This window comes from Mycteria americana, chromosome 8 (assembly GCF_035582795.1).
Source record: "Mycteria americana isolate JAX WOST 10 ecotype Jacksonville Zoo and Gardens chromosome 8, USCA_MyAme_1.0, whole genome shotgun sequence".
Lineage (NCBI taxonomy): Eukaryota > Metazoa > Chordata > Aves > Ciconiiformes > Ciconiidae > Mycteria > Mycteria americana.
Genome location: NC_134372.1, coordinates 915,991 through 935,622, shown reverse-complemented (window position 1 = coordinate 935,622; position 19,632 = coordinate 915,991). Strand labels below are relative to the sequence as shown.

At 50.5% G+C, this 19,632-nt stretch overlaps 1 protein-coding gene across 2 annotated transcripts in view; it reads left to right on the top strand.

Moving 5' to 3' along the window:
- Positions 1-320: 320 nt before the first annotated feature.
- STK32A (serine/threonine kinase 32A) overlaps positions 321-19,632 on the top strand; it is a 34,709-nt gene continuing 15,397 nt past the window's right edge. Inside the window, exons 1-6 of one of the 2 annotated variants that reach the window (XM_075509586.1) lie at positions 321-403; positions 2,300-2,483; positions 10,283-10,338; positions 11,557-11,708; positions 14,055-14,228; positions 18,119-18,156. In XM_075509586.1, coding sequence (XP_075365701.1) covers positions 2,432-2,483; positions 10,283-10,338; positions 11,557-11,708; positions 14,055-14,228; positions 18,119-18,156 — 472 coding nt within the window. In that variant the 5' untranslated portion in view covers positions 321-403; positions 2,300-2,431. Of the gene's footprint in view, positions 404-2,298; positions 2,484-10,282; positions 10,339-11,556; positions 11,709-14,054; positions 14,229-18,118; positions 18,157-19,632 lie in introns of those variants that run through there. The other variant, XM_075509587.1, reaches the window with a different exon arrangement.

Sequence of the window (19,632 nt, the reverse complement as noted above, 5' to 3'; positions counted from 1 at the left end):
TGGAGCTGCTGCCCCGCTGCTCCTGGAACCAGGAGTGGTCCCTCCGAGCCTGAAGTTAACGTGGAAGCGTTAGTCATCTCAGCCCGAGGGAAAGTTATGATTTTAATCGTTTTGTGACTTTGCAGTGTGAAACAGCACAAGACGTGTCGTTACCATACCCTGGGTACACTTTATAAAGATACAAATCCTAGCAAATATTCCTCAGACTAGCTTAACTCCAAGGAATACCTGCACTCCTTCCTCATAGCTTTTATGTATTGGCGTATTGTGAAAAATAAATTAAGCTACAGACTCCTATACAAGAACGTTTCCTTGAGCCGCTGACCTTGGTTGACACCAGGAAGGTTGCTGTGATGTAGAATCGCCAGTATGCAAACCTGACTTGTGGCTATTACATCTGAAGGTGCGTTTTTCCTCTGAAGAGTAAGTTTTGGGGCTTGAAAAGAGGTGCTGGTGTGGCTTTGTTTCAGACTGAAGGCTCAATCTGTTCCCTTCAGAGGCACCAACAGGGATCGCAAACGTTTGCTGCTTCATTTGTTTTATTGTTGGATCTTGTTTCAGTTCTCTGAGATGAGAAATCAAGATTTTAGGTTTTTAATACTTTGCACTGGGGTTTTTTTGCCGTTTGAGAAATGCAAACTCCCCGGCTCTTTGCTGGGAACAGCGAGATCTACGTGACCACAGCAGCAGCGTGGGTGGGGTGCAGCTGAGACTGTAAAATGCCCTGGAGAGAGAGTGCCTTGCGTGCTGCCTCTGATGTGTTCCGATGCCTCTTGCTAGTGCTGGGAGAGACTTTGGGGAGTGCCGGGAGACCCCTCAACTCCAGCTGAGGTGGGGAGGACGGGTACCATTGCAGTCAGCCGTACGCCGCTTTGGCAGCTGCTGCAGTGTGATCCACGGTTGGATTCCCAGGGTTGTCGTACTGGGGATGGATTTTACATCACTGCAGCCCAGTTCAGGAAGACACCCAAATGTGGGGGTTGCTTTTAAACTTCAGGCAAGCTTTGGCTCTTGCTTTAAGGTAATCGTCCTGACCCAGGGCGTGCGGTTAGAGCTGAGTTCCTGGCTGAGTGGTGGAGATAGAGCTAGCTGGAGAGAAGGATCTGAGTGTGCTGGTGCGGGGAACCCACGGCATCCCATGGCAGTCCCAGTTCCCAAGGCTGTCCCAGTAATTCTCTTTTCTCCAACGTTTTTTTAATGATTCCTCCCTTTTGTGCTTCAATAACATGATTTCGTTAAACTAAAAAAGTGAAGCTACTCAGTAGCTGTGTTTCCAGAGTGTAGATCTGAGAAAAATGAGTAAGGCTGCATTGCATCCTTAAACGTTCAGTGAAAACACGAACGCCCTGGAGAACACTCCAGCCTGGACAAAGTCCGGATTGTGCTGCACTGTTACTCCCTCATTTTATTCTTTTGGGGCTTTGTACTTCCAACAAGAAATAAATGTGTGTTTCACAGGGATGTCAGTATCAAAATAAGCATATAAAGGTGCTTTGCATTTAAATGCTTTAAACATAAAACTGCTACTGTACCCATATAAAGTTGTTCAAGCTGTCTTGAGTGTCACTGAACTATACAGAATCATATGCTCCAGTATACACATATGTGTTTGGGGGAGAATTGGAAAATTAAAACCTGTGTTGTCTGCTAATAACAGACCTGTCTTTCCGCAGTGTAAGAGGAAAACCAGCCACTGCAGCCAGCACTGAACCATAAATCAGAAGGTTTTCTTTTTTGTTCATAGTTCATATCCAAAAAAATTTTTGAAGAAACTGAATGGTAACTGCACCTTGATTTTCCATGAAATCTTTTCATTAAAAAAAAAGGTATGATTTTGTCCCAAATTAAAGACTTCTGTAGCAGCTTGAATCAAAAGATTGACACTTTGAATTTCTTCTTTTATAGCTTTTATACTTCCACGTGACCTTAGTAGTCAAAAGTGTCTTTCTGATTTTATCTAGCCAAGTCACTGTGTCCATTTATTTTGAGTATTGACCTCACTACAGTTAGTCATCATTGAAGCTACAAAATATAATAAGTTGGATGATACAGCAAACATGAGCCACATCCTCAGCTCTTTTGGCCTGTTAGTCTATTCCTACACTTCCCTTAGTGGGCAGCAGTCCTGGTCTAGGTTACAAGGGTATGATGCTACTCTAGTAAACTCCATTTTAATGTGCTTTTTCCCTGATACTCAGTTTTGTCTCCAGAGCAGTGAACCTCCAGTGAGGAATTTGCAAGCTACAAAATGCTTCTTAATCCTGAATAATGATGAATGTTTGCCTCCTGCCTTCTCCAGGATGCACCGGCAGAACATTGCCCGGGTCTGCTGGGAGTGACCGGCGGGTAACACCGTCCTGGAGGCACCGGCTTCGAGGGTGGAAACGTAACTGAGAGAAGTGGAGAGAGCTGAGCCTGGGCTGAACACACCATGGGAGCAAACACCTCCAGCAAGTCACCGCCCTTCAATGAAAACGAAGATGGTAAGAGCTTTTCCTAGTCGTTGTCTGGGACTGCAAAGTCCACCAGTGCAGAGACTGTGACTCTGAGAGTCGCCGCCAGCTCCCGTGCTGGGGTTGCAAACACCCGGACGTGTTGGTGAAGCCCAGGTGTGTCAGGGTCTGCAGCAGCAGCGTGCCCTTGGTCTCCTGCAGAGCTGTGGTCGGGTGTGAGCCGGTCCTTTTGCCTCCGCTCTCTGCGGCCGGGCACTGGGAGGATGAGTGCTGGCAGAGGTTTGGTTTTGAGATGTCCCTGGGACACTGCCAGGCGCTTCGAAGGCAGGGAAGAAGTGCTGCTGTTCTGGAGGCAGGGGAGGTTTGTCTGGAGATCACAGCACAAGGAGGACTGGTATGAAGTGTGGCGGGAAGACAGCTTGAGCGATGTGTGTTCCCATCCCTGCTTTGGGCTTGGTGGGAGGGCCACCGAGAGGGACCCAGGCAGCAGCAGCAGAGGTGGAGGTTCCCGGTGGCTGCCCGGCTGGGCAGCTCTACCTGTTGGCACTGGGAGACCAGCGCACGGGCTTGGTCGGCTGAAAAAGGAGAATACATTGCTGAGAGCAGTACTGGAGGCCAGTGTCACTATGTCACTATGCTGCCAAGACTATAGAGACAGTCATTAAAAGACTGTTCCATAAATATATTTCCTGGTGCATGAGTCAGCTTGCTAACCGCCATGTGGGCTTTCACCTGGGTACAATCATAAAATGCATATGTAGATAAATACGAATACGTACAAATAACAGTAAAATAGGTGAGAACCTAGGTGACTCATGAACTGCTGTCCCAAAGGTAAGAACTCCAGTCAGGGAGGATGTAATCCTGATTACTGGGGACGTAAGGGGAAAAGGAGGGGACATTGGCCAAAACCTGGTCTTTCTCACTCAGCTCCTTGAGGAAAGAGGTCTCGAGGAGGAATGCGCTTTCATTCTGGAAAGGCGGCGATTGTATCCCGAGTAGCACCCTTAGTGCTCGTGGCATGACAGCCTTCTGCCCCAGGCTGCCGCCATCCCGCTGTTCGGTCTCCGTGCGCGGCTGCCGACGCAGGCGGCTGCTCGGGGAAGGGAGGGCGACTCTGCGCAGCGGCACGTTCCCCTCGCTGTCCCGAACCACTCTGCTGTGATCCAGCCCTTCCCTGTGCGCCTCGGTTTGTCGTCCCGCAGAGAAGATTTCGCACTTTGAGGTCTGCGTGCGCTGCTGTCGCCCTCCAGGCGCAAAGGGAGCCGGCAAATCGCTCCGTCCTCGCGCTCTGCGCTGCTGTGCCCGCGATGCCAGCTGCCTGTGTGTGGCTGCTTGGCTAAACTGGCTGTTGTTCCCAAACGAGTAATGCAACTGCTTGCGATTTCTCTTTGTTTTTCATATTTTTTTCCAGTTACTTCAATGCAGAAGAAATCCGTGCTGTGGGGTTTTCCTGGAGATTTTATTCCTGGTGCATCTAAATGCTCAGTATTGGCATTTCTCATAACGAAGTACCTGTGCTAGCTCAGGATGACAAATACTTTCCACGTTCCTGATCACCTTCCTTGGGGTGATATGTCCTGGCTGTGAGATTGACTGTAACTAACTGCATTTTCATTGGGGTGGCTGGTCTCTCTGCTGAGTCTTTCTCTGGGTTCAACATGCTTCGTGCGGTATCAGCTCCTGTGACGGAGAAGTAATTCACGCCCCGAGCAGTGCAGTGACCTGGGCAGGGTGACTGTCCTCGGGGCAGTAAATCTTCTCAGACAGGGGATTTCTCACGAGAGCCAGTTCTGTGCTCGGAAAGGGCTTGGCTTCAGCAAACAAAGCCTGGCAGCATGTGAAGCCCCCGTTAGCTCTGTGGCAAAGGGCACTGGGCTTCCCAGGCGTGAAATGCCATACCCCGTGCTCGGTGCGTCTGTGTGTCGTGCTGGCAAGTCAAGGGAAAGGCCCAGTCCTGGCCATCTCGAGGGGTTCAGTGTTGATCTGTTGAGTTTCGGTAGGCTCAGGGGTCACCCTTGCACCCAGATACAGTGTCCAGACCGGTGCAGTTCTGCTTTCATGGCCCTGCCCACATTTAAAAAGTGGTAGCACATTTTTTCTCTAATTAGTCATATTTTAATATACTGGGGGGAGAGAAACCCAGCTGAAATGGCGGTGTCCCCTGTTAACTTTTCCATTATCTTGGCAAACTTGTGACCAGAGAGCGTATCACCTTAGATGTCGCAATCTTGTCCTTATTCTAATTTCAGTTAAAATTGAAATGAGTTAAGAGCTGCTGGGTACAGCAGGAAGCAGCACAACGGCCTTTCTGCTCCGTGACGCTGGCAGGTCACTTCACTGGGCTGCGGCCGGCGGAGAGCGGTCCCACCTCTTTGGCTGTGCCATAGAGAGACGTTTCCTTTGGGACCTGTGTAAATACAAACAGCAGCAGCGTGGACGGTGCAAGTGCTCCGGTGCCAGGAAGGCACCTGATTCTTCCCAGCCCGCGTTCCACTTCTGGCAGTTCAGTGCCGCAGCCGCAGCCGCCGGCCGGGCGGTTGCCCGCCAGATGCCGCTGGCTGGGGCATTGCTGGGAGCACTGCCGGGGAGGCAGGAGGAGGAAACATCCCGGCCTAACGAGCGTTTTCCCATTGCGCCAGAGAATCGGGTCTGCTTGTCAAGAACCGTGCTGTAATGTTCAGTGATTTCATTTCTCTATACTACCTCTCAATTTGCTTAAAAATTAAAAAAAACCCAAACAACCGACTTGGAGAATACTCAAGCAGTTGCAACAAGGCGAAACCTTTTGCAAAACAGGGTTGTTAAGGAGCTGACTCGAGGGTGAAAACATCTGGATTTATATTGTGCCGTAGTTTTCTGAATAGCCGTGGGCAAATTACTTCACCTTCCTGTGCCTCCGTTCTTCAGCAGTGGGCTGCCTTCTCCTCCCACAGCTCGGCCATGCGCTCCGTGGCCTGTGGACCATCTGCTGCCGTCAGAGACGGTACGCAACAGGGCAGTAGGGCTCACGCCTCGCTCGGGCTCCGTCGTCCTTTGGTGCGCACACATAGTCATAGTGCCTCTTGCATGTTTTTCCAAATTGCTGTTGCTGTAATTTGACTATTTTCTGTGGCAGCATGATTTTTTCTTTTTTCGAGATGGACTGCTCAAAGGGGCTTTGTTTGCCTTCGGCTGAAGTGGGCTGACAGCATTATTTTTCTCTCAGCGTTTCCTCTGAGTAGGCACGGTTGTGGATAATAAAGTAGTGAGATGAAAAGAAAACGTAATAACCAGACAGAAGGTTCAGTGCTGCAAGGTGATCTCCCCTCCCAATGTAGTCAGGATGAGACCCGTGTTGAAAGCTGGATTTTGTTTGTGCTGCTTCTGGGCAAAAGGGTGTGGAAAGCATCCCGGAGGATGGCAGCCAGATGTTCTCCCCAGCTGGCCAAATTTGTTGGAAGATAAAGCAGAAATAGATAGCAGGTGAGGACGATGGCCAGGTGAGATGGACATACACCGTTCGGTGGTCCTTTGCCAGTGTCCCCTCTAGTCCACCATCGGCTGTTCTGTCTTTAGACTGCCCCGGGACTCAGAAGAGCGTTAGATGCATCTGTGTTCCTCTGCCTGGATCTGCGCCGAGTTTGGCTCCCCAGTACGGAGGGACTTGCGTTAGCATTCCTGATCCCGTGGTAGCGCTTGTTTCCCTGAGGCTGCAGAGCAGAGAAGGAAGGGAGGGAGGAAATGCAATGAAAATGGGGGAAATGAGAGCGGCAAAAGGAGGACGAGTCATAACAGACGGTGCGGTGTTGTGCTAGCGGTACTGGGGTGGGCGACAGGGATGGGAGGACCTGAGCCCCTGAATCGTTGCCTTCCACTCGGCAGATGGAGTCTGGGGGCTTTGGCAGGGTTGACTTGTCTCTGATGAGGACGTTTTTCATGGCTAGTTAGGTTCTGTATTTTTTATCTAAATGTTGTTCCTTGAACCGGGGTTTAGAAATACAACCCCTGCTTTCAAAATGGTATTTCATGCTTACGCTTCAGTTGGTTCTTTATAGCAATTGTATTATCTTCCTTGGCATCTCTTAAACATAATTTGTCTGAGTTGGCATATCACATGAATTTGCTCTCTGAAGGGCAAATGCTTTGGCTCTGTCACTGTTCTAGATGCCATCAGGCAGTGAAATGAGGCTTGTCAAATCTGTAGATGTGGATTCAGGATGAAGAGCATGGGTTTGGTTCCTGATTTGGACACCACAAATTTCAGTGCTCTTTGGAAGTGAGACTCTGGACTGGCTCACTGTGAAAATTGGGGATGGTAGGAAAGCTAAAGCAGAGAGAGGTTAAAGTGTGATTGTACCTAGTTTGAGAGTCTTAAATAAAAAGTATGCAACTTAGCTTTCTTACAACCAGCTCAGTTATAGACCCGGGTTTAAAATGTTATGAACACATTCATATGAAAAGACAAGGAGGCGAAAGTTGTTAACATGTTCATGAAAGCATTCCTATTAAAAGACAATAGAGGTAGAGGGTGTTAACATGTGAAATCTGCCTGCTGGCTGAACTCCTCTGGATTTGCAGCTGCTCCAGATGTTCACGTCTGGCTGGACCTCTGTGTTTCGTGGTCTGCGCCCCCTCGCAGAGCCCCGTGGGGGGTCCCAGCACCTGGGACCTGAGACTCCCCTCTCCCCGCGGCCGTGGGCCGCGTCCTAGGTAGGTGGCTGCTGCCGCTAACCTCTCCGGAGCGGGCACAGAGGGCTTCTTCCCCTGGCGTCTTCCCTGCAGGTGATCAGCATCTTCCCCTCCCTTCTTATTCTGCAGGTATCCGCTGCCCTTCTCTCAGACGGTCTAACTGGAAAGCAGAGCTAGTTAAACTCAATCGTTACCGACTTGTATTTAGCTCTGATGTTTGCAGCTGTTGTTCCAGGTTTGAAAAAGGGCTTCTGCACCTAAAAGCCGGTCTTTTTTCCAAGCGCTATGGCTGGAAACCATCAACTTTGCTTTGGTTAGATTGTGGCGTCCTACCTGAAAAGATAATGGCAATGAAAAGGACACTTGTTTTTAATTTAGTGTGCCTGTTTTAAGAAATTATTCTGAGAATGGCTTACCCAGTGGGGATTACGCTCCTGGCCAGGTATGCAGTGGCTGTTTTCAGCCTTTTTTTTGGAGGAAGTTTGGGCAGGCTCAGTGGACCGTATGGCAGGTTGGTGCCCCTCATGCATCACGTTTGTGCTGCATGAAACCCCGTCTGCCTGGTTAATTTCTTTGGAAAATGCATGCGTTTTGTTAAAAAAAAAAATCCCCTAGCAAAGTACGAGTACTCTTCTCTATAGCTGTGTGGTGACAAGGATCTGGTAAGTGTCTGTCCTGTTACCCTGGCATCAGCTTAGAGGCAGGATGTGTCCCGAGGAAAATGGGTTTATTTCTGACCGGTATCGTGCGCAAGTCTGTAAGGAGGAGGATTCGTCTGTTGCTGTGGCAGAGAGATTAGCAACAGCTCCCTTGCTGGCAATCTCAACTCATAAAAGCTTTGGGGACAAACGCCTCTCGGTTTCTGTGCCGCTCAGTTCGGTTAACGACGAAAGCAGCAGATGTCAATCATGTTGAGAGCTGCGCTTTTCAAGACAACCCGTGGTCTCGCAAAGCACAGCGAGGAAAAGCTCTGTGGCCTGAAGCAGCAGTTGCTCACGTGCCAGAGTTTCTGTGAAAACAGGACTTGGAAGTGGCCGCGCCTGTTCGCTCCCCCGGTGACCAGGCACTCGGCGTGTGGGTCCAGTATGGCTTCAGCGCCCGGCACAGCCGGAGCCCGAGTGCGTCCGAGCTCTCTGGTACAGTAAGAGCTGTCTGGGAAGATCTGAGCAGGCTACGGCCCAGTCCTCCAGCTCTGCTGGAGTGGGGTGGGCCGTGGCAGAGCGAGGGGGCCGGGGGGCTCGGCGCGCTCAGAGCTGTCTGCTCGGGGACGGTGCGAACGTAACTGGAGCATTTCAGGTCAGCCTGAGAGGGCAACACCAGTGGTGCCCGATGGAGCTACCGGGCAGGGCTTTCACGCGAGACATCCGCTTAGAGCCCGCACCTGGAAAGACCCCCTCGGCAGCCCGCAGCGAGCACCCGGTCAGCTTTGGTAGCACAGCCCAGCCCGTGGTTTGACAGCCTGGAGCTGCAGACTGCGGCTGGAAAGGCACCTACGGGTGCCCGAGGCTGCCGTCAGCAGACAAGTGCAGGCATAACTGTGTTTCTTTGTACAGCAAGCGCTTTCATTCTTATTTCGCTGGAAGCTGAAAGGGAAAGAGGCCTTTAGGTTTTCCTCTTGCTTAGCAAAGAGCTGGAGGCGGTGTGAAGTCTTGCCTGGCGGCAGAACACCCCGCTGTTTGTGCTAACATGGGGTAACGGCGGTAACAGTGCCACGGCAGACCTCCTGGGAGGCTGGGGTTACCAAGGACGGGTGTTTCTGAGAGCTGAACCTGCCCGCGAGACCTGGACACCGGCGCCGAGAGCAGCGCAGCCGGTTGCCTTCTGAGACGGTGGTTATGCTAGCTGGTGGCGGTGGGCCTCGGCAGGGAATGGAGCGTGCCGCAGGGCCAGCAAGGCAGAGGCGGACTCGGCGTTCGCCGGTTCCCGTGGTCCTCGCGGGGGGACAGCGCTCCCTCGCAGCCCCGCGCTGGCTGCCGGCAGCCGTGGCTCCGGCCACAGCATCCATCCCCTTCTGCCAGCGGGGAAACAAGAGGGGCACAAGGCAAATGAACTCCGCGATCTCAAGCCCGTCACATGGGCGGTTTCTCTCAGTGCCAGGGGTCACACTAACGAAAGCTGATGAGTGATTATAAACCTATCAGAGCCTTTTTCTGATGCCTTGAACGAGCGTTTCGGTGCGGTTTGGTTCAGCCCGGAGTGGCCGGTTAAGGAGCAGATCCCTGAGCGTGACCTTTCCTTAGCCGATGGCTGCCGGGCACAGCGCTGCTGCGCCAGCGTCCTGGAGAAGCGTTAGCAGGATTCGGAGCATTCGACTCGGTAATCATTGCTATGGTACCTCATCCGGCAATGGGCGGCAGGGTTTGAACCCAGTACAGTTAATCTGTGTTTGCTGTGTGGTAATTTGATTTGCTGCTTCTCTGGATCTACTTATTGCCTGAGATGAAACACAGGCAGCTTCATCCTGGCTGCTCAGAAACACTTGATATGTAGGGCCCTTCAGATTAGCACTTACAAAACGTTCTCCCTGGCTGCGCAGATGCCCACCTCCCACGCCGTCTGCAGCCAGAGGCCAGCGGGGAAGTGAAATGCACGTTCACGTTCCTCCCTCCCTGTTGCAGTGCACGCCTGCGAGGCTGCTGCTCTTCCGTTTCCCTTCCGAGCAGAAGCAGCCATTCTGGATGCCGAGGGGCAGCGCAGCTTGCGTCCAGGGTTGCTGTGCTGATCTTGCACCGTCATCGAACGGCTGTCTGGAATACCACAAGGATACGAAGATCCAGCTGCCCACTTGCGTCTTCACATGGTATAAACGCTTGATGGACTAAACTTCTTTGCATTTGGTTTCAGCAGGAAAACGATGAGACTTTCATGTTCAACAGGCAGGGCAGAGTGACAGCATCCACTTGGTGGTTCCTTGCCTGATCTGCCATTGACAAAGGCTGACCCAGGGACCTTGCCTTTGCAGCTGAGCTGGAAATTAAAAAAGCCTGTTAAACACCAAGTTTTAAACAGCACCCAAATCTCCAAAAGCAACAGAAATGTGCTAGGGTATCCCTCGTTTTTCTCAGCTCTTCTCTTAAGGAAAAGAACGTAGAAATAATGTAATATCAACAAACAGTTGCTCAGCCTTTTGATGTTTGAATGTTTGCTCTTTCTTGCAGTCACCTTCGACCATTTTGAAATCTTGCGAGCTATTGGGAAGGGCAGCTTCGGAAAAGTAAGTATTTTGTGAACTAATCGCCACTTGGACAGCTGGAAATGTAACTGAGAAATGGGCAAATGAGAGGCTCACGTGAGAGTAAAGAAATAAACCCCGGCATTGTCAATGGGCTTTGACCTGAGCTTCAACTCCTGGTAACCAAGGAGGAGTCCCAGCTCGATTCCTCATCCATTCTGTAGCCGCAAGTTATATTACAGGAGATTAAAATGAGATATTGATAAATCAGATGAGCTGAATTTCTTTATGTTTCTGGATAAGCGTTTTCTAAGATTCCCCGGCAAAGCGACACTGAACATCATGATGCATCTTTATTAAAGAGCTGCAATCAACATGAAAGGCCTGGCAATTTTTTTAAGGGGATATTTCTCTGTGAAACGCAGTGTTTGTTATTAAGCATCAGGTTACAGTCCTAGGTTGGTTTTATTTTGATGCTGTTACGGGATTCCACGCTTGTATACGTCGACAGAATGCCAGAAGGTCGTTTGCCTCTTCTCATAAAGGCACTCTCCTGCCAGAAGTGGGGTCTGTCTTAGGTGCAGAGTGCGAGAGAGATCTCTAGACAAAGAGCTTTATTTGCTGGCGAAACAAAAAAGGTTGGCTGAAACAGCAAATTCATCCCAAACTCATAACTGTTGTGGAAACAAATCTGAAAAACCAGGCTGGTTTGTTTTGCAGTTTTACAAACTCCCGAGTCTTTCACTGAAGCAACGTTTCTTTCTAGATGTGATGAACTATAACTCTAAAAAGGGTTAAAATTCAAACCCCAATACCCCTCCAACAAAGCCCAGGGTTCTTTGTGAGCTGAATGAAACTTGGGAAGAAGGGGGCCATGGGGTGCTGCTCCCCAGTGTCTAACCTGTCGTTCTGTGGGGGAAAGGACCCTTCCAGGCAGTAACTGGTGTGGGAGGGACGGACACGACCAAGAGTAGTTAGTGCTATTAAATAAAGTGCTGACTCGTGCGCGATTCCGTCTCCTGTCTTTGTGGTGATAAATTCCTTCCCCTCACTTTCCCCCCAGCAAAATTTCTTCTTTGGCTGAAAACTGGGTGAGGGATTTACTAGTGACGTCCAGCGTCGCGGCGTCGGTGCATGGAGCTGTGACTTGGCAGCGTGGACTTTGCTAAAGCCACTGGCGAACGCTCGTGTGGCCGTGTTTAACCTGCCTGAATTTGCTGACAGATCATCTCTGATTTATCCCTTGATTTGCTCACTTAGGTCTGCGTTGTGCAAAAGAATGACACCAAGAAGATGTATGCCATGAAATACATGAATAAACAAAAGTGCGTGGAGCGTAATGAAGTGAGAAACGTTTTCAAGGAGCTACAGATTATGCAGGGCCTGGAGCACCCCTTCTTAGTTAATTTATGGTAAGATATCGCTCCTTTGCTTGCTGGCTAAGTCAGCATTGTCAGTTAGAGACATCTTTGAGACCAGGCGGGCCCACTTTCCCACTGCAAGCCAGTTTCGGGAGCAGCTGGTGTGCTGCCGTCCGCAGCGTGATGGGCGTTGTGCCGCCCGCTGAGCCGGGCATGTGTGTCTCGCCGGCAGCCGGCGGCGAGTGGGCTGCCCGGGGCGCTGGCTGCAGGGCGAGCGGCGGTGATTGCCCGTGATTGCTCTGAGGACGCGTGTGTGTGCACCGTGATTACGTGAGAAGTTAGCCCCCATGTCTCCCCAGACAAGCACGAGAGAGTTTATTCGTGTGTTCCCTTGTGGTTTCTCCTAGGCGGGTATTGCTCGTTACCATAACCCAGTTTGATTTAATAGTGCTCCTTTGCAACAAACAGCAGCTCCAGGACCTCCCAGTAAGAGACGGGATCGGTAGCCAAGCACTGCTCTGTTCGCAGGGTTTCCTTTGGCAGTGCTTTCTTCTCACCACCTCCCGATTTTTATTTTGTACTTTAAACAGCCTGCTTTAATACCTTACTGATACTTGACTGAATTGATGCTAATCAGCAAAGATAAAAGCAGTTTATCATTGAATTTACTGACAGAAAAATAATACCATTCAAATTTTATTGCAGAAACCCACGCATCTATAGGGGAAATGTGTACATAAAAGAGTCTCTTTCCTTTAAGAGTACCTGATAAATGCAGTCTACGTGCTCTGGTTACAGTCCTTTTTCAACCATTAGCAATGGGATTGACCAGCTGAGTGATAAAAGATGCACTAATTCTTCCCCCTTAGTTTGATTCAGCATGTTTTCCTGCAGTGGGGCAGTAGAAAGGAATTTTAAATAAGACTCTACTGCTGTTAGAGTCTGCCAGGTTAATTTTATTAGGAGCTCAGTAACATTTCGAGTGGTGTGGTCTCATACACCACGTGATCCAGTGGCCAATATCCTGTAGTTATAGGATTCCTCTGGCGCGGTGGGTAATTACATTTATTAGCTATTGGATTTATTTTTAGAATGAGGTAGAACTTATCAATGCTAAACACAAAAAATGAGGCTAAAATACATTGAAGATCACGAATTTTTGAATAACTTTGTGTTCCTTTTTGAAATCTCCTGTAACTCGAGTGCTGTTAGGTGAGCTCTCGTGATCTTGATGGTATTGCCGTTCAGTGTTGTAACTAGGGTTTGAATGAGAACCATGCATCTAGACCTCCCAGAGCTTTGGACATAGCTCCGAACTTTGCTGTCCTACTTGAACGAGCAGTTCCAGGCAAAACTCACTCAGCAGCTGAGAACTAAACAGCATATGCATAGACCTGTACAGAGCAAATCATCTGAGTTTCCCTGCTTCTGTTCTTATCGTGTCATCCCTGGCCTCGGGTATAGCCTTTGGCTTTCCTGCACTCTGAATGACACACGGACCGCAGGCTTCGTGTGGAGTAATATTCTGGTCCGTGGTGCTGCTCATCACATCAAGAAGCAGGTGTATGGGTAAGAAAAAATCCACGAGAAGAAAGCTCGTAGCTGATTGTTAGACTGTCTCAAAGGGACGCTTGGTAAATAATTGCATCAAATGAGGTCACTTAAAGAGGAAGAGCAGATAGTAGCTGCATCCCTGTTGTGCTGAGCGAATGGTTCAGTAACAGGCTGCTGCCAGGAGAACCAGAGCCCGGTCCCGAGGGCCCCTGGTGCACAGCCTGCCGGCTGGGAGTCTGGGCAGGGCTGTGCCTGCTGGTTTAGGGCTCCTCTCTACGCTGCTCCTATGGTCAGTTCCTTGGGTGCTCGGAGGAGATGAAAGGTCCGTCTGGAAGAGCTGAGTGTGAACCCCAAGGGGAAGAGACAGCGTTTATCCAGAGCTCCAAGCTGGATTTCCACTGCTGTATTGAGTTACCGATCGCTCGGCCAGCTGGGGCTTCGCAGCAAGTGCAGGGACCTTCCCAGGGAGGAAATGAGCAGCAAGCTGCCTTAGAGTAACGGGTTTGGATGTGGCTTTGTTTTTGAAGTGGCTGATAGTAACAAGTTCCACATAAACACATTGGGTTCCTGTTCTTTTAGCGGGCCTGCTGGTAGTTGTTCATACAAGCTGCGCTGACTTGGTTATGGATCTGAAGCTAAATTATTGTCATCTCAATTATTTTGAGACTATAGGTGGTAGTTTAGTCACAGTGGGAAACGGAGCATGGAAAGATCATGAAATTATTATTTACCAAGTGAAAAAGTTCCAAGAAATTACGAGTATTCCCAGAGGTACCATATGTCCCTTTTTAACCTGTCTTTTTTTAATGCTATCATCCTTGAACCATGCTTATGCCATTTTAGGTACTCGTTCCAGGATGAAGAAGATATGTTTATGGTCGTAGACCTGCTGCTTGGAGGGGACCTGCGTTACCATCTCCAACAAAATGTGCGCTTCCAAGAGGGCACCGTGAAACTCTTCATCTGTGAGCTGGTGCTGGCCCTCGACTATCTCCAGAGCCGGCACATCATCCACAGGTCAGCTGGGGACCTCGTCGGTGGACTGATGCCCGTAGGCTGCGTAGGGGCAGACTTGCTCCTCTTTGACATGAAAGGGCAGATAGAAGCTTAAGAACTAAACAAAATATTCTCCCACGTACGTTTGCTTTTATGTAAAATGCTAGCCTTCCCAGAGAAAAGCATTTCACAGACAGCAGGGAGCATGTTATTTCTCCCTCTGGGATAGCTATGATACAGCATATTTGATTTGTTTGCTGACCCTGCAAAAAGCTGTCTCTAACAGATTTAACTAGCTGTAGCTCCTTAATATCGGTCCTGGGCCAGGGAGGGTGGGTGTCAGCCTTCGGAGTTCCTCTGCTGTCACACTCAAAGGTGTCTCCCTTTTGCTCCCCTCTCTGTACCGCACTGAAAGACAAGGAATGGGACCAAACACAGCTTTTTTCTGTATGAGATTAAATCGCTTTCTGGAAGTGGTGAGAGTTTCTTTTTGGCCACCAAGATTTTTCATGGCCAGTGAAAAAACGTTTGAGCTCTTCCCACACGTTCGAAGACCTGCAGAATAACAGAGGAGGTCGAGCTTTTCCCCGGCCGGAGAGGCAGGGTTTGGCTCCGGATGGGCAGGGTTTGGCTCCGGATGGGCAGGGTTTGGCTCCGGATGGGCAGGCGTGCGGCCGTTCCCTCCTGGTGTGCTGGGCAGCGCAGACCTTGGGGCCCGAGGGTTTGACTTAGTAGGTGCCAACAGGGGGTATGAGCAGGGAGGGGTTAGCAGAGGGTTAATAAAGGCGGGAGAAGATTGCCTCGTTTATAAATATCACCCCAGAAGAGCATTCTTGTGAGGTGTAAAAATAAGGCACGGTACAAAATGTAAAATTGAACTGATCCTGGTTGTTAGTAAGGGAAGGAACAGGCAATTCAAGGGCTGATGAAGATTAACGCTTGTTCACGTCCGTAGCGTTTTGCTGCCATTTCTGAGATGAGAAAGCAGAAGGCTGACGCCTGGTGTGCCCGTAGCGTGCCCTCGGCAGCTGTGGAGAGCCCCAGAGCACCGGGGAGGTTTTGCTCCGCTTCGGTTGGAGCCAGGCCTCCCTGGGGATGGCTCCCGCTTTCTCAGGAGTCTCATCTTTCACGCCGCTTGTTTTGTTTTATACCTGCATAGATTTCTACTCTGACGCACCTGGTCTTGGCAGGCCGGCCATCCCAGCTGCCCCGTCCAGGCTCCAACGGGCGCTGCTGTGGTCCGGGACACGAAGCCGCGCGCGGTGACGGGGGCGTTGCGCCCGCCGCCTCCGCCCGGCACCTGCTCGCCGGCACAAACGATGGATGAGCGTGAATTAAACATCGTGAAATGCAGGCTCGGCTGTCTCTGTCCTGGGCGGCGAGGGGTGAATCCTCGTGCTGTTGGCTTGGCCTGAACAAACCGAGCGGGGCACGGGCCCAAGGGAAGCACAGGCAGAGCCCTTCTCTATTGGTAGTGTGTTGCAATTAGCGGTAGTGCTTATCGGACTAAGGGGCTGGAGGTTCTTCACTGTTCGACGCTGTAAGAACGAGTCTGCGTGAGAAGGAGGCTGTTCCCCATCAGGTGAAGGAGGCGACAGCTAAGGGAGCGCAGGGTGCCCGGGGGCCGCGGTGCCCGTTCTGAGCTGCGTCCCTGCCGTCGCGTGGCCGTAGCGTCGCCGGGGGCTGGGCTGGCGTCCGCTACGGCTGCAGCGTAAGGGACCGCCAAGGGGCAAAACCCCGGGGGTTTCCCAGAGGGTTATCTGTAAATATAGGGGGGGGAAGCTGAAGTTCAGGCTGCAATGTGTATTTCAAGCGGCTATAGGTGTTTAAGGTGAATGGAGTACAACAAACCATGTATGACAGTCTGTAAAATTTGCAAGTGATTTAATTAGCACTGTAATGCAAGTTGTTTAATTAACACTGTAACCCAGTGGGACGGTGTTAGATTGATAAAGTCTCAGCTGAGTCGATTACACTGCAACATCTGTAACGGGGAACATCAGGAGACAGGCAAGCGATGGCTTATTTTGTCTGAACCAAGCGCTGCAGAGGCAGCAGACTGATGGCTGGAATTATTTCCCGCCTACGTGTAGAAGAGTGGGAAACACTCGTTAATTTTTTCAGGCTAGGAAATGGTATAACCAGTTTATAAAATGTAAATATACAAATAATCAATAAATTAAAAGATCCCTGTTCATTGTTTGCATCCTGGGAATGATCTCACTGTGCTGGTGTAATTCCATAGGCCGCACACCAGACTGAGTGAGATCAGAAAAGGCCGCAGTGGAAATAAAAAAAATAGTAATTGAAAAAAAGGGTTGAAAACTGGATGAGAAACAAAAACCTGTCTTTATGGTTCATTTCAAAACTTTGAAAATATTTTTGTATCAAGGGATTCAAAGCATCCATTTTTTTCGAACTCTTTTTGCTGAAGTATTTCTTAAAGTTTTTCCTTCAATTAGTGTTTTCTCAGAGCGTGGCATCGGCATTTCTCACTGTCGAGCGCAGTGCTTCCCACCGCCTGGCCTGTTTGGCTCTGGCCCATGGCGCGGGTTTGCTGCGCTTACGGGGAAAACCAGCCGCTTGCCTGGAGCCGTGCCCTTCCCTCTTGGGAAGGACGCCTGTCCCCGTGCCTGTGCCTGTGCCTGTGCCTGTCCCTGTCCCTGTCCCTGTCCCTGTGCCTGTGCCTGTCCCTGTGCCTGTGCCTGTCCGTGTCCCTGTGCCTGTGCCTGTCCCTGTCCCCTGTGCCTGTGCCTGTGCCTGTGCCTGTCCCTGTCCCTGTGCCTGTCCCTGTCCCCTGTGCCTGTGCCTGTCCGTGTCCCTGTGCCTGTGCCTGTCCCTGTCCCCTGTGCCTGTGCCTGTGCCTGTGCCTGTGCCTGTCCCTGTCCCTGTCCCTGTCCCTGTGCCTGTCCCTGTCCCCTGTGCCTATCCCTGTGCCTGTGCCTGTCCCTGTCCCTGTCCCTGTCCCTGTGGCTGTCCCTGTGGGGGCCCCAGGAAGGCAACTGGTATTTATAACCCACTGGACTGGTTTGGGTGAGAAGATGCTTACAGAGAACTGTAAGCTATTGCACAGTAATTAGATACGTCTTCTCTTGATTCCGGGTGGCTAGGTGAGTTCAAACTTTATCTTAGTGACTGCATTTTTAAAGATAAAACCCAGACCTGCTCATTTCTCCCCGTGGAGCCCCTGGGCCTGGCGGGAAGCATCAGGACAGCGCGGGGCTGTTGCCCGCCTGCCCGCCCGGTGCTGGTGACGGAGCTGCCAGGCGCCTGGCCCAGGCTGACAGCCGGTGAATGGGGACTGGTGTAATTAGCTCGTTAAAACCAGGTAATGGCTTGTAAAGTCACTCGGGTGGATGCAGTAGGCGTATCAGGTGTACGTTTTCTCCCTTCAATGGAAAACATTGCCCTACAGCATTGCTATAGGCATTATTATTTTGTGTTTGGGTTTTTTTGTTGGTTTTTTTTATTCAGGAACAAAACCTGTACAGAAACCATTTGTTTCTAGAACAAAGATATTAAAATAATTTGATTTTTACTGAGTAAATGGGGAACAGCTCCCAATATAGTATTGAAACAGATTAAGAAGTAAAAGGAGGAAAAAGATAAAAAGAAGCTCTAACGCTGTAGGGGGACTGCCTGGGTGCTGCTAGACCAAACCACAGCAGCCTTCGCAGCCGTAGCCCTGTGCCACCATTTGTGCTTTTGCTGTTCAATTAGTCGTTCTCTTATGCCTAAATCAAACCCTGCCGGAACATCAGAGCTCAAGAGCCCCAGCAGAGACCTTCCAGGCATGGTGTCTCTGGAAGCGTGTCCCCCAGCGCCTGGGCTTTCCTAAAGTGTCTGCAGCCGTCTTTCACGTCGCTTTTCCAGGCTAATGGCTGTCTCCCCTTCTCTGCCTTTTTTCCTAGAGACATCAAGCCTGACAACATTTTACTGGATGAGCATGGTAAGTGCCAGCTGCTTTGTGGTCGTGCATATACATAAAAGCAGGGTCAGAAACAGGACACCCGAGTGTAGGTGCTTGCTGTTTTCCTCGTTTTGTGTTGCTTTCTCTCCCTCGGTTCAGTTAGGAACGGGACCATCCTTCCATGCCTTGGTTGCTGTCTTTTGCTTTTTGAGCGGCAGCGTCGTGTACCTTCGGGGCGCTGGGCACCCTGTGTAGCTGCGGTATTTCTGGGGTGCCCGAGTGTTTAACCAGCAGACTGACCGACCCAGTGGTGCCTCTAGACGGCGTTGGCAGGGACGACACATTTGGTGCTGCTTGTGGTCAGTTCCCTGGCAGACCTTATGCAAGACCTTCTCGGCTCTTGCTTAAGACTCACTCAAAATGTAATCATTTGAACGGGAATGCTCATGCAGTTGCAGGCTGTGTGTAATGTATGCTCACAAGCAGAATGAATTATGGTTGAATAGGTAATATTCATTCAGGTATTTTCTTTTTCCTTGAGCATTTGACATTGGGAGGGAGCTCTGAAGAGGATTTGGGGCTGGGTATATTATAGATGTTGCTATCATTTTTTCTTTACTCTTTTTCTCAGGCAAAACTCTGCTATATTCTTGCATTACTCTCTAGACACATTTTTTGTCCTGGCAAAGCTCTCACAGTGAAGAGTTGTCAGATATTTTTTAGCTTTTAACTCATGAGAAAAACACTTTGTTGTTTCGTATTTTTTGAAAATCCGTGTAACTGTCTTGTCGTGAGAAATCATTAGCAACTGCAGCAAGGCACTCGAAGAGAAACAGTCAGTAGAGGGACAAGGTGTATCTGAATTAATTATCACTTCAGGGGCTGTAACAGAGATGCTGAAGCTCCCAAGGAAACGCCGTGGCTCTTGTGTGTGGCTCTTGTTGCCTGGCAGCACCCAAGCCCGGACTCTGCCCGTTCTGCATATGACCTCTAATTTCAAAGTCCTAGCTAGTTATTTATTTAGGAGCTGTCAGCAAAGCTGCTTCTGCCTCCAAGTGCAGTAGCCTCTCTCCTGCCTCGCTCGGTGCTTCTCCTGCTCTTGCCCCATGCACGGACCGATGCAGAGACCCGTCCTCCCTCCCGGCAGCGTCCACTGACGTGACGCGGACCTGCTCGGCCAGCCAGGGCCGGGGTGCTCCCGGCATCGCCGTGGCCCGGGGCCGCCCTCCCAGCCAGCGCCGTGCAGAGCCGGTGCGGGGCTGCGTTCGGTCAGTCCTCAGCAGCGGACACAGTGACCTGTGACCACCTTCCACGAACCGCCCTGCCTCTGCGCCCCGTAGGACTGGGGTGACAGGCACCCGAGAGGGAGCACGAGGGCCATGGAAATGGAGGACAGGATTCCCCTGAAGAGGGAAAAAACAGAGGGGAAAAAGCTCTGCTTGTCTCTGCAGTTGCATTCAGCTCAGCAGGACATAACCTGCAAACTTCTGTAATGACACTGCAATTTGGGTTGAT